Source organism: Juglans regia, chromosome 11 (assembly GCF_001411555.2).
Source record: "Juglans regia cultivar Chandler chromosome 11, Walnut 2.0, whole genome shotgun sequence".
In the NCBI taxonomy this organism is placed as follows: Eukaryota; Viridiplantae; Streptophyta; class Magnoliopsida; order Fagales; family Juglandaceae; genus Juglans; species Juglans regia.
Window position 1 is genome coordinate 9,201,855 of NC_049911.1, and position 12,667 is coordinate 9,214,521.

The 12,667-nt window shown below is 39.2% G+C and overlaps 1 protein-coding gene across 1 annotated transcript; it reads left to right on the forward strand.

The window, feature by feature from the left end:
* The first annotated feature begins 2,640 nt into the window (after positions 1-2,640).
* LOC108992018 (RNA demethylase ALKBH9B-like) lies at positions 2,641-5,368 on the forward strand. Its single transcript, XM_018966450.2, has 6 exons — positions 2,641-2,920; positions 3,275-3,853; positions 4,072-4,148; positions 4,254-4,564; positions 4,746-4,817; positions 5,083-5,368. The coding sequence occupies exons 1-6, from the start codon at positions 2,641-2,643 to the stop codon at positions 5,366-5,368; spliced, it is 1,605 nt and encodes a 534-aa protein (XP_018821995.2).
* The last annotated feature ends 7,299 nt before the right edge of the window (positions 5,369-12,667 follow it).

Sequence of the window (12,667 nt, forward strand, 5' to 3'; positions counted from 1 at the left end):
GACAACAAAAAATTCTAAAAGATATTAATTCTGTTCAATCTTGAATGATCTCACTATTCTTTAGGGGTCAATTCGGTCCGATCTAATCAATATGGAGGATTGTTTTGGATCTTATTGTATCCCTTCGGTCCAGAACTTTTCCACACTGGAATCCCTAGAGAGACTAGATTGAACTAGTCCCTATCGGTTCGTTCTTCTCTTTTTTGCACATAAATTAATAAAAAATTATTTAAATTAATAAAATTAAAACTAAGTAAACTATTTAATGTGGATTATGTAATTAACTATTTAACTTATTAAAAAAATAATTAATTAGAGTTATATTTATGATGTTAATTGCTAATTTGTTACTAACTTGAAATATGTAAATGTATTATGATAGTTAATACATAATGGACTATATTAGATTTTTACATTTTGTATATTATTAATAAATAATTGTCAATTTGTCATTAAAATTTATCACATTATTTATGATATATTATTAAATTATAGCATATATTATTTTATATTTTATATGGTCAATGATAATAGATTAGATGAAAATTATATTAAATTATATAATTACTATATAAAAAATATATATTAATTATTAAAAATATTTTTAAATATATATATATATAGTTCGGTCCGGTCTAGTTCAGAATTTATAGACTCCGGAATCAGACTAAATTTATTCGGTCCACATAGTATGAGAACGAGACTGAAGAGGAAAGAATTCGGTCTGGTCCAATCGATTTTTCTCGCATGAACCGAATTTTGTATTCCCGTACTAATCTTTATACTAATTTATCATTCAAATATTAGAAATCTACTGTCCTTAATTAAAAATCTGACACATCTAACATTTTTATTGAAGAATAAAAGCTCTCATCCGTACTAAATTAAATCTACTCAAAATACAAATAAAAATATCTAAATTAGGAAAATAGTGGCTGTGCACTCCAAAGGGGTGGTTCCAACACCTTAGCCACCCCATGAGTGTCTTGGTCTCAAAATGGTATAGCCAAACGTAAATATACAATCATATATTTTGGAGGTTGTCTTTGCCATTCAAGAAAGACTTCCACATTGGATTTGTTGATATCATGTTTCACAGCTTGAGCAATTCCATGCAGTTGAGACTCGGTCTCTTCCCTGTAAGATGAAGAATGGGGGAGCTTGAGGACTGTGATACCTCCAACGCTCAAGTAAGTTCAAGGTATGAGATGAAGAGAGAAAATGGGAGTAAGAGAGAGTGAGTGTAGAAATATTCAAGAGAGTAAGTCAGTAACCCCTTCCCAGCAGAGGGAGGGGTATTTATACCTAGTCGGGGTGAGCCCCGAGGTGATGGTGACCAGTGTGCGGCTCCGTACTGGAATCAGGTGTCTCTACTTCCCTGCAAACCTGCCAATCCTAACCAGGGTTGTCGTTGACACCCAGAGGGCATGCCGTAACATGCCAACCCCCGAGACGCATTGAATGAAGTATATTATATTATATGTTAGGTTATCTTAAAAAGAGTTCTTATTAATTTTAAACTCTAAATAATTAAGATAAAGAGTAATGTTATACGTTACACTCTTATCACACATTCATTCCACTATGTAAGATGTGGCACATTGATCACCAAGACTTTATCATCCAATGGTAATAAATATACTACATTTTATGTAGTAAAATGAAAATAAAATGATAGTGTAGTGTAGTGTATAAAATTTTCCTAAAATAAAAGCAATACTTGTTGTGAAAGATTCACTCTTTTGAGAATAAAAAATACTTAGTTTACAAATAGATTTTACTAAAATAAATTTACAAATTGGCATACCTTGACATGATACATCAGATTGTAAAATTATTTTAATAATAAAATAGATATAATGCCTACATTATCTCGCATCAGTTTGTACACTTACTCTTATAGGATCTTTTTGAAAATTAATTAAAAGTTTTCTTTCTCAATGGGAAAGTAACACTAGAAGATTTGTGGATAAAGTCTTAGCCTATTCATAAATAAAGATGTGATCTTCTATTTATCATAATTCCAAAATAAATAAAGATATAGATTGAAAACTTTTATCCATATTTGGGGCGAAAATTTTTCTTTACAAATAATACACTAACAACCGGTTCACAATTATTCTACCACTTTATAATAAAATCATATTTTTTAAAAATTCAAACATATCAAATTCAATCAAAATAAAAGGAAACTCCTAAAAATCAATTTTTATTATTAATTTATATAAAAATTGTATATAAGTTGTCAATTTATCATTTTTCGATGTTGATAGTAAGGTTGTGTTTAGTTGTTGAATCAAATTCAACTTATCTCAACTTAATTATTGATAAAGTCTATTACTTTTTCGACTTTTCATAAAAAAATTAAATTTATCTCAATCTATTTCATATATTTTAATTTAAAAAATTAAATCAATTTCTACTTAAAAAAGTTAAAACAATCTCAATAAAATTCATAAAAAGATTTATCCGTACGGACTGAAGTGAATCGGTTGTAATTGGGATTCGAGGAGAGTACTTTTAAAAGTCGACAACTGCATTCAATGAACAAGAAAAGGAGATTCCCGCGGGAATTGAATCCAATTTACCGTAGGATTCCCAAAATACCCCTATCACGTATCTATAAATATTTGCGTATCCATGTCTTTTGCCGCTCACAAAATTTGCATCGCTCTTCAACCCCCACGCAGACGGACTACTAAGTACTCTTCTCCCTCTCTTCCTAAACCCTCTCGCCGAGTCCGCTCAGCCATGGATGACCGCTCCGTCCTACCGCTCGGCCCTTTACTACTCAATTTTAAGCCCTCGGAGCTCCGAATCGCGTCGAAGTTCCTCACCACTTGGCTCCCCTTCCTTTCCAGAGATCTCTGCCAAGACTGCTTCCAAACCTTTTCTGATCGCCTCCGCTCCCTCGAGCTCGGTACCCTCCCTACTCTAAAATTTGTTAAATTAGGTTTTAGACTTTGATTTTGCGTTTGGATTGCACGCCAAATTGCTTCCCTTTAACCCGATCACCCCGATTGCTTCGCGGCTATAAGTTATTGGGATTTTCATTATTTTTTGGAAATATTGTTCCTTTTGCTCTCTTCAATTTGTCGACATATTTCCACTAGCGTTAATTTTCCGAAATAATGTTTTTTCAAAATAAATTTAAATTTTGCTTTTCCTTATGGATTTCGTTACGTCAGGTTTGCTTCGATTCCTGTTACGGCTTTCTTTCATCATTATTGTTGGTATTGATTTCTTTTTGAAATTTTATTAATTGGGATTGTAGAAATTAGTACTGATGCCGGACACGAGTTCTCGGACGAGGACTTTGATGCTCCAGTTTCGGAGAAAACCGAATCGCAGCTGGGGATGAATGACTATTACGACGAGACCAGCGACACCTATTCCGTCGGTAGTTGGATAGACGGTGCCAACGGATATTTTGATTATTTTGTTCCAGAACAGTTTATGAGCGGACCACCTAGCCACGATCGGATGTCCTGGGCCAACATGGCAAAGGAGGAAGAAGACGTGCTCGTAGAAGAGGACGATGAGGAGGACTCTGAGGCCATGACCAAAAGGGTGGTTGGTGTGAATACTTCCACCGGGGAATCGAGAATATCGATGAAGGCCATTGCGAAGCCACCGAAGCCGAAGTTGTTAAGGGAACAGAGAGAGCGCATTCGGTTAATGAATGTGAAGCGAAAGCAAGACTTTGTTTGGTCTGAAAAATTGAAGGGTAAGATTGTTAATATTCTGGAAGGGCTTGAGCTTCACACTGGTATTTTTAGTGCTGCGGAGCAGAAGAGAATAGCAGATTATGTGTATAAACTTGAGGAGATGGGGAGAAAAGGAGAATTGAAAGGTAAGTTAATTAAGTTAATCCAAAATTTGAGAATTTGTGTCTGTTTTTTTGCGTTCATGAATTAATTGGTTTGTACGGGACGTCTTCTTTTCTTTTCTCAGAAACTGAGTTTTTCTTTCTATTTCTTTGGTTCTGTTCTTCTATGGTGATTTTTTGCAAACTGTTTGGGACATATACCGAGGTTCTACATTATTTACATATCTCTAAACTTGTCGCAGAACGGACATTTACGGCACCGACTAAGGGCAAGGGACGTGTGACAATTCAATTTGGGTGCTGTTACAATGATGCAACGGTAAGTTTTTCCGGCTATGGAACCAAGCTATTTGTTATATACTCCGGCGGCTTCGGTATAATCATAAGTGATAAATTGCTAAGCAGTTTGCTATTCTGGTGGCAGGATAAAAAGGGTAATCCAGCTGGAATTCTCCATGATCAGACTGTAGATCCTATGCCTCATCTTTTCAAGGAGATCATTAAGAGGCTGATCAGATGGCATGTACTTCCTGGGACCTGTATACCCGATAGTTGCGTTGTCAACATCTATGAAGAAGGGGACTGTATGCCTCCGCACGTTGACAACCGTGATTTTTTACGGCCAATTTGCACTGTGTCATTTCTAAGTGAGTGCGATATCATTTTTGGATCGAACTTAAAGGTTTTGGGTCCTGATAATTTTGAAGGTTCTGTTTCAATCCCCCTTCCAGCTGGGTAAGTATCATCTACTGAATTAGTTTCCTGCTTTTCTGTTCCTATATATTCTTATTCTCATCACTTTTTTTTTCCTAAGCCGCTGCTGCTTGCCACATCATGTTATATATATTGTGTCAAAAAGTTTTACATTCCATTGTTTTTAGTTAGAATAATTGTTGATTCAACCGTTTTCTTGCAGATCTGCTCTTGTATTAAATGGAAATGGAGCTAATATGGCTAAGCATTGTGTGCCACCCGTTCCTACAGCGAGGTAAGGGTTGAAGAAAAAATCTATTGATTATCTATTTTTTTATCATTCCATGATGTGACATTAGAATGATAGGTTCATAAGTGAAATATAATCTAATCATCTAATATCACGTCATAAAATGATGAGAGAATGATAAGTAGAATTACTCGGGGTTGAAACTGTACCTGCAAAATTGTTTTTGTTCGCCTGATCTTAAGTGTTGTACTGATGGCTAGCTCTTGTAGGATGCTTACATGTCCCCTTATTATTGTTATTATTTTTTCAGGATATCAATCACGTTTAGAAGAATGGATGACTCCAAACGGCCGATTGGTTATGTTGCAGAACCTGATTTGCAGGATATTCAACAATTGCCGTATGTAGTGGACAGAAGATATAGGTTAAAGAATTGTCCAAGGCCCGAGCATTACAGTATGATGACATGGAGGGGATGTAGCGAGGAAAGAAGCACTAGCAGGAAGCCTCGTTCATCTTCATGTCAGTCATGCCGACGTAATTCATTAAGTCGGAGTCGAGGGCCTCCATATAGGAACAGAAGTAGGGTGCGTTGAATTAATGTTAGTATATAGCTCTTGATCTTAATGGGTTGCATAATTAATGGGAGACATTAACCCTTTGGCAAATTACCACTTATCTCAAAAATTTAAACTGATGAAAAGATGTAAATTTTATTATTTTATATCTTAATATTTTTCCTCACTTGTGAGCCAGACTTCCCTTTAATAAATAGGCTCAATAAATGAAATATTTAATTAAATGAAATAGAATGTAGAGTCATGATTCGAATTCAAGACTTCTGCTCTGATATCATATAAAATCATCACTTATCCCTAAAATTTAAACTAATGAGAATAAGTAGATTTTATTATTTTATATATTAACAACCCTCCACCTCTTCTTTTTTTTAGGCGTACCTAATACTACTTCTGAAGAGTAACTCATTTGTTGTAATAGTCTTGTGATCTGTATGTTGCGGCTGGGTTGGAAATGATATTTCTGGGTTGATTAAGGAGGGATTCGGGATGTAGATTATCTGTTTGTGAAAAGAACTGAAATAAAATGCTGAGAAAAAGATGGATATAGGGTTCTTCGAGGGACCCTTAACCTCCCATAGTGTTGATTCAATATTCTCAAATAAAATGTCTGATAATCCCTTTGATGCTTACAGACTCCTCCTAATACCCACGCAGGAGTAACTAACAAAAGCAATAAGATATGGACACGTGTCCTGACACATAACGGAATAAAGCAGGAATGAAAATAACAAAGGACACAAGTCTGCAATGTAATAACTGAATAAACAAACGGGGCGTTTAATGGTCTTCATGGAACGGTGCATTTTGGGATGAAACGGTGGGCTTCCATTCCAGCTGCTGCGGTGCGTTTTGATACTCCTTTCTACTGCTATGCGTTTTGATATCCACTTCCACTTCACTTGACTTCCACTTCACTTGACTTCCCGAACTTATCACTTCAGTTCTCTCTGTCTTCGAGTACGCTTTGTAACCCTAACTCCCATCCACGCAGCTTCTTCCCCTTAGCTTCATAACAATCCCTCCCCGTTAAAGGACCTTGCCCACAAGGTGCGGGTAAAGGTCCTTCATCCTTGCTAGCGATTCCCATGTGTTGTTTTCGGAGGAAGCCCCAACCCACTTGATGAGGACCTTCGTATTTGCATGGTTGCCGATCCTTCTGAGACGGCGCTCGATGACTTTCTCGGGCTCTGGCTGGATTTCCCCTTCGTGGTTTACGGGTGGAAGCTTGGGTAGAGGACAGATCTGAGCTCCGAGCTTGGGTTTCAAGCACGACACGTGGAACACAGGGTGGATGCGCGAGCTCTCCGGTAGATCTAGTTTGTACGCCACTTTTCCCACCCGTTTTAGCACTTGGAATGGGCCATAGAACCGGGGAGATAATTTGAGGTTGTGACGTGTTGCAACCGAACTCTGCCGATAGGGTTGCAGGCGAAGGTAAACCCAATCCCCCTCTCCAAACTCACGATCTGATCTTTTTTTATCCGCATAGTATTTCATTCTCTGTTGGGCTTGCTGTAGATTGTTTTGTAGTAAAGTTCTGATCTTGTCTCGTGTTGTTAGATGTTGATCCACTGCATCCGTAAGGGTTGTCCCGGGAATATAGGAAGTTAATTTAGGTGGACAGTATCCATACAAGGCCTCAAATGGGGACATTTTGATCGAAGTGTGGTATGAGGAATTATACCACCATTCGGCCATTGGTAGCCATTGGACCCAGCTCCTAGGTTTATCCCCTGCATAGCAACGTAGATAACCTTCCACAGACTTGTTAAGGGCTTCGGTCTGACCATCTGTTTGTGGATGGTAAGCTGAGGTGTAGTGTAACACAGTATCCTGGAGCTGAAATAAGGTTTTCCAAAAAGTACTCAGAAAAATAGGATCACGATTCGAGAGAATAATCCTTGGCAACCCATGTAGTTTAAAAATTTCCTTAAAGAATGCTTGTGCAACTCCAGCAGCTGTGTATGGATGTGCCAATGCGACAAAATGACCATATTTGGTCAATCTATCGATGACTACTAAGATAACATTGAACCCTTGAGATCTAGGCAAACCTTCCACAAAGTCTAGTGAGATTTCCTCCCAAGCTTGTGTCGGAATTGGGAGGGGCTGAAGCAGACCAGGGGGTAAAATGGTCTCTGTTTTATTTACCTGGCATGTGTCACATTCTCTTACCATCCGTTTGATATCTTTTTTCATCCCTTGCCAATAAAAATCACGTTTTGCTCTTTGGTATGTCTTCACAAAGCCCGAGTGGCTTGCTTGGGGGTCTGAGTGGATGTAATTGAGGACCTTAGCCTTGAACAAGGACTGAGGGTCAATTACCAACCTGCCTTTTTTGAAGAGTAACCCGTGCTTCAGAACATAATCTTTAGGCCCTTGCTGACCTGTTGTGAGCTGCTGGAAAATTGTATTTAACTCAGGTGAGCCCGCATACGTGGCTTTGAGTTCCTCAATCCATATAGGTGTAGGAAATGTAAGGAGGCCTAGGAATCCTCCTTGGGCCAAATTTGGTTCATGCCTTCGAGAGAGGGCATCCGCTACTTTATTTTCCCTTCCTTGCTTATACTGGATTGTAAAATCATAGCCCATTAACTTTGTGATCCATTTTTGCTATTTTGCCGTGCCTATCTTTTGCTCCAAGAGGTACTTAAGAGACTGTTGATCAGTTTTTACCACAAAAGTCTGGCCCAATAGGTAAGGTCTCCATTTGTGGACTGCCGTGACTAGAGCTAGAAGCTCTTTTTCATAAGTAGAGAGGGTCAAGGTTGTCCCCTTCAACGCTTTGCTTAAATAGGCAATGGGCTGGCCCTCTTGCATTAATACAGCCCCCACCCCATAGCCACTTGCATCACACTCAATAGTGAATTTTTGGCTAAAGTTAGGTAACCGTAGCACTAGTGGGGTTGATACTGCTGCCTTGAGTTCCAGAAATGCCACATTGGCCCTCTCATCCCACTGGAAAGAGTTCTTTCGCAATAGAGCAGTAAGTGGGGCTGCAATAAGGCCATAATTCCTTATAAATTTCCGATAATACCCCGTCAAGCCTAGGAAGCCTCGTAAAGCTTTAGTATTGGCTGGATTCGGCCACTCCACCATGGCTTGTATTTTCTTTGGGTCTGCTTTCACACCTTCACCAGAAACTAGGTGACCCAAGTACTCCACCTCGGTTACCCCAAATTGACACTTGGAGAGTTTAGCAAATAAGCCATGGTTCGATAAGGTTTGTAGTACCACTGTAAGATGCCCAATGTGCTCATCCATGGTGCTGCTGAATACCAGGATATCATAAAAAAAAACTAAGACAAACCGCCGTAAATATGGTCTGAAAATTGTATTCATGAGCCCTTGAAATGTTGAGGGCGCATTAGTAAGCCCAAAGGGCATTACTAAAAATTCATAATGTCCCTCATGCGTTCGGAAGGCCGTTTTAGGGATATCTTCCGGTACTACCCTGATTTGATGATAGCCGGATCGAAGATCCAGCTTTGAAAACACTGCTGCCCCATGTAGTTCATCTAGGAGTTCATCAATCACCGGAATGGGAAACTTGTCCTTGACCGTTTCCTTGTTTAGTGCTCGATAATCCACACATAAACGCCAACTCCCATCCGCTTTTCGGACCAATAAAACAGGTGAAGAAAAGGGGCTGGAGCTGGGTCTAATAACACCTGTTTTAAGTAGTTCAGCCACTATTTTCTCTATTTCTGACTTTTGGTAAAAAGGGTACCTATAAGGCCGAGTAGAAATGGGGCTAGTACCTTCCCTAAGGATAATACGATGATCATGAGACCTCATAGGTGGCAGACCCGTGGGTTCCTGAAAAACTTGGGTAAATTCTGATAAAACTTGCTTGAGTTTTGGATGATGCACTTCATTGTTCAGCAGTGTAGATGTCTCTTGTAACTGTAGAATTAAACCCTTCCCCTTATAACATGAATTGAGGAACATTTTGTGGCAATCCGCGAATGAAGTTTGTTGAAGTTGAAGGCCTTTAAACAAAATTAATTTTCCTGCCCACTGAAACTGCATTTGTAGGGCAGAAAAATTCCAATTTATGGAGCCAAGTGATACCAGCCATTGAATTCCTAATACTCCATCACAACCAGCCAGGGGTAATACAAAATAAGAGGGTTTAAAACAAACCCCTTGAATTCGAGTATCAATCTCATCACAAGACCCCAAAGTTTCTATCACTGCCCCGTTAGCCACTTGCACTTGTAACTTTGACTGACCATTAATGGGGAGGTTAGCTTTTGTAACAATAGATGGGTCAAGGAAGTTGTGGGTACTCCCTGTTAAGGCATTCAATGTAATTGTTGGGCCCTCGGGTGTGGTTGGTGGTGCTGTTTCCGTCATATCCGTGGAGTCATAGAACACTTCTTCACCCTTGTCCTCCGTATTCTGGTCAGCAGCTTGTAGAAAGTAAACCTTTGGGAATTTGCACACATGACCCAAGTGCCATTTTTCATCACAATGAAAACATAATCCACGCTTCCGTTTATCATCCATATGACTCGGTAACACCCTTCTCATGGGAGGATTAGGTGACTTTGGGGGCTGAGTGGTACTTGTGGTAGGGGCTGACCATTGATTTCCAGTGGTGCTTTGGTATGAATTTCGGTCTGCCCATGGTTTAGCATTTTTTCTGGTACTAACCCAAAATTCTTCTTGTATTTTTGCGAGGCTAAATGCTATGTTGAGGTTCGCTGGTTTGAGCAACCGAAGAGGAAGGCGGATTTCATCTTTGAGGCCGCTAAGGAACTGGGCTTTATACATAGCCACGGTCGAGTGTTGTTTCAGCCTAGTGAGCGACTCCATCGGATCGTCGTACGCTGTCAAACCAAAGCGTAGTTGAAGTGCCTCAATGAAGGTTGGCCAGTCCGTAAATTGCCCAGTATCAATTGCATCTTGGTACCACGTGAGGGCTTCTCCCTCCATGTGGTATGAAGCCATTAAAAGCTTCTGAGCATTAGGTGTTTGGTAAAATGAAAAATAGTGGTGAACCTTGAAAACCCACCCTGCTGGGTCCTCACCACGAAAATGAGGGAAATCCAACTTGACTCCCCTTGGTGTGTGTCTACGATGCTCGCCCTCATACTCCACCTCACGGTCTACCTCTTGTCTCTCTTGATGTTCACGGTTTGGGTGCTGGGCTTGGTTTGCTAACACAGTTCTTAGCATTTCATGAATTTGTTGCATCTGCTCACTCATGTTGTGAATAGCTTGATCATGTTGGAGTAGCATCTCTTGTTGTTGCTGCTTGGTGCGGATCTGTTCAGCCATTAGGACGATAGGCTCTTGATACCACTTGTAATAGTCTTGTGATCTGTATGTTGCGGCTGGGTTGGAAATGATATTTCTGGGTTGATTAAGGAGGGATTCGGGATGTAGATTATCTGTTTGTGAAAAGAACTGAAATAAAATGCTGAGAAAAAGATGGATATAGGGTTCTTCGAGGGACCCTTAACCTCCCATAGTGTTGATTCAATATTCTCAAATAAAATGTCCGATAATCCCTTTGATGCTTACAGACTCCTCCTAATACCCACGCAGGAGTAACTAACAAAAGCAATAAGATATGGACACGTGTCCTGACACATAACGGAATAAAGCAGGAATGAAAATAACAAAGGACACAAGTTTGCAATGTAATAACCGAATAAACAAACGGGGCGTTTAATGGTCTTCATGGAACGGTGCGTTTTGGGATGAAACGGTGGGCTTCCATTCCAGCTGCTGCGGTGCGTTTTGATACTCCTTTCTACTGCTATGCGTTTTGATATCCACTTCCACTTCACTTGACTTCCACTTCACTTGACTTCCCGAACTTATCACTTCAGTTCTCTCTGTCTTCGAGTACGCTTTGTAACCCTAACTCCCATCCACGCAGCTTCTTCCCCTTAGCTTCATAACATTTGTAAATTGTACGTTTTTGAGTTGTGCTTTATATATATATTGATTGAGAAATCTATCGAGGATGTGGAGATTTTGATTTTGTTCGAGTTATTAATGTGATCATGAGAGCGTGACCGAATTGTTCATTGTTCACTCGTATCCATAGTTCATGGCAGAGCTATTTAATATTTAGGAGAATATTCATACAATTTTTTACAACCCCTCAATGCAAATGGTACTGTCATTTTATCGAAATTATTATTATTATTTTGTTTGAATTCAAATATTAAATCTTAGGTAAACACCTTCCATTTGAATATAGCTTTAAAAGAGAGTTATAAATAAAGTCGTGCGCGTACTGTTACTCTAATCAAAACTAATTTCCGAATAGCCCGGATTAGAGTAGAGGAAGTGATCAAAGTTTGTTTTGTAAAATATGTTTGATAACTAGACTAGCTAACATATTGTGCTATAAATATCTTGAAAAATTATATTGTCAAGTCGGGGTATAGAGCACACAAAATAAAATATTTACATGACATATTTTGATTTGATTTGAAATGCTACAATGGCGATTCAGGATTTCTTGAGAATAAGGGGAGGGTCCAGAATCAGGGTGATGACTATGGTGGCCTTCATGAGGTTCCTATCGAGCTATCGGCAAAGGCTGGATCCCAGCCCTGTCGACAACCATGAAAACACTTTATTGGAATTCCCGTGGACTTGGGAGGAACCCACAGGGAATTCGGGCACTTTGTGATTTCATCATGAAAGAAGATCTCGATCATGTGTTCCTTCAGGAGACTAAGCTGAGAGCACAAGCTATGGCCAATTGTAAGTACAAACTAGGTTTTGTTAATTGTTTTTATGTCGATTGTGTGGGGCGTAGTGGCGGGTTATCTCTGTTATGGAAAAATGATATATCTGTTCAGGTGAAGTCTTTCTCTAGATAACATATTGATGCTTGTATTCAAGAGATTGATTCGGTCAAATGGCATTTCTGAGGTGTTTATGGGTGTACCCAAATGCGTCTAGTAGGCATAATACTTTGAGTCTTATTAGGTCCTTGAATTCATCTGCACTTTGCCCATGGTTGTTGGGAGGGGACTTTAATGGACTGCTTTATTTACATGAAAAAGGGGGAGGGAGGCCACGACCTTATACTCAAATTGAGGATTTCAGGGTTGTATTAGATGATTGTTCATTGCAGGATTTGGGTTTTCAAGGACCAAGGTATACATGGTGTAATGGAAGGCTGGTAATCAGAACACTAGTGAAAGGCTAGGTAGGTTTTTGGGTAATAACCTATTGTGCCAATTATTCCCTCAAGCAAGAGTCAGACGTGGAGTCATTACTCACTCTGATCACTTGCCAATTTTATTTGATTCTGAATTACCTGTGGCTAGGGAAAGACAA

Bases quoted from the DNA above. Each gene is read 5' to 3' on its own strand.
- LOC108992018 (XM_018966450.2), top strand. From the start codon at position 2,641: ATGTCTTTTGCCGCTCACAAAATTTGCATCGCTCTTCAACCCCCACGC. The intron at 3,854-4,071 runs GTAAGTTAATTA...AACTTGTCGCAG, and splicing joins GAGAAAAGGAGAATTGAAAG to AACGGACATTTACGGCACCG. The intron at 4,149-4,253 runs GTAAGTTTTTCC...TTCTGGTGGCAG, and splicing joins GCTGTTACAATGATGCAACG to GATAAAAAGGGTAATCCAGC.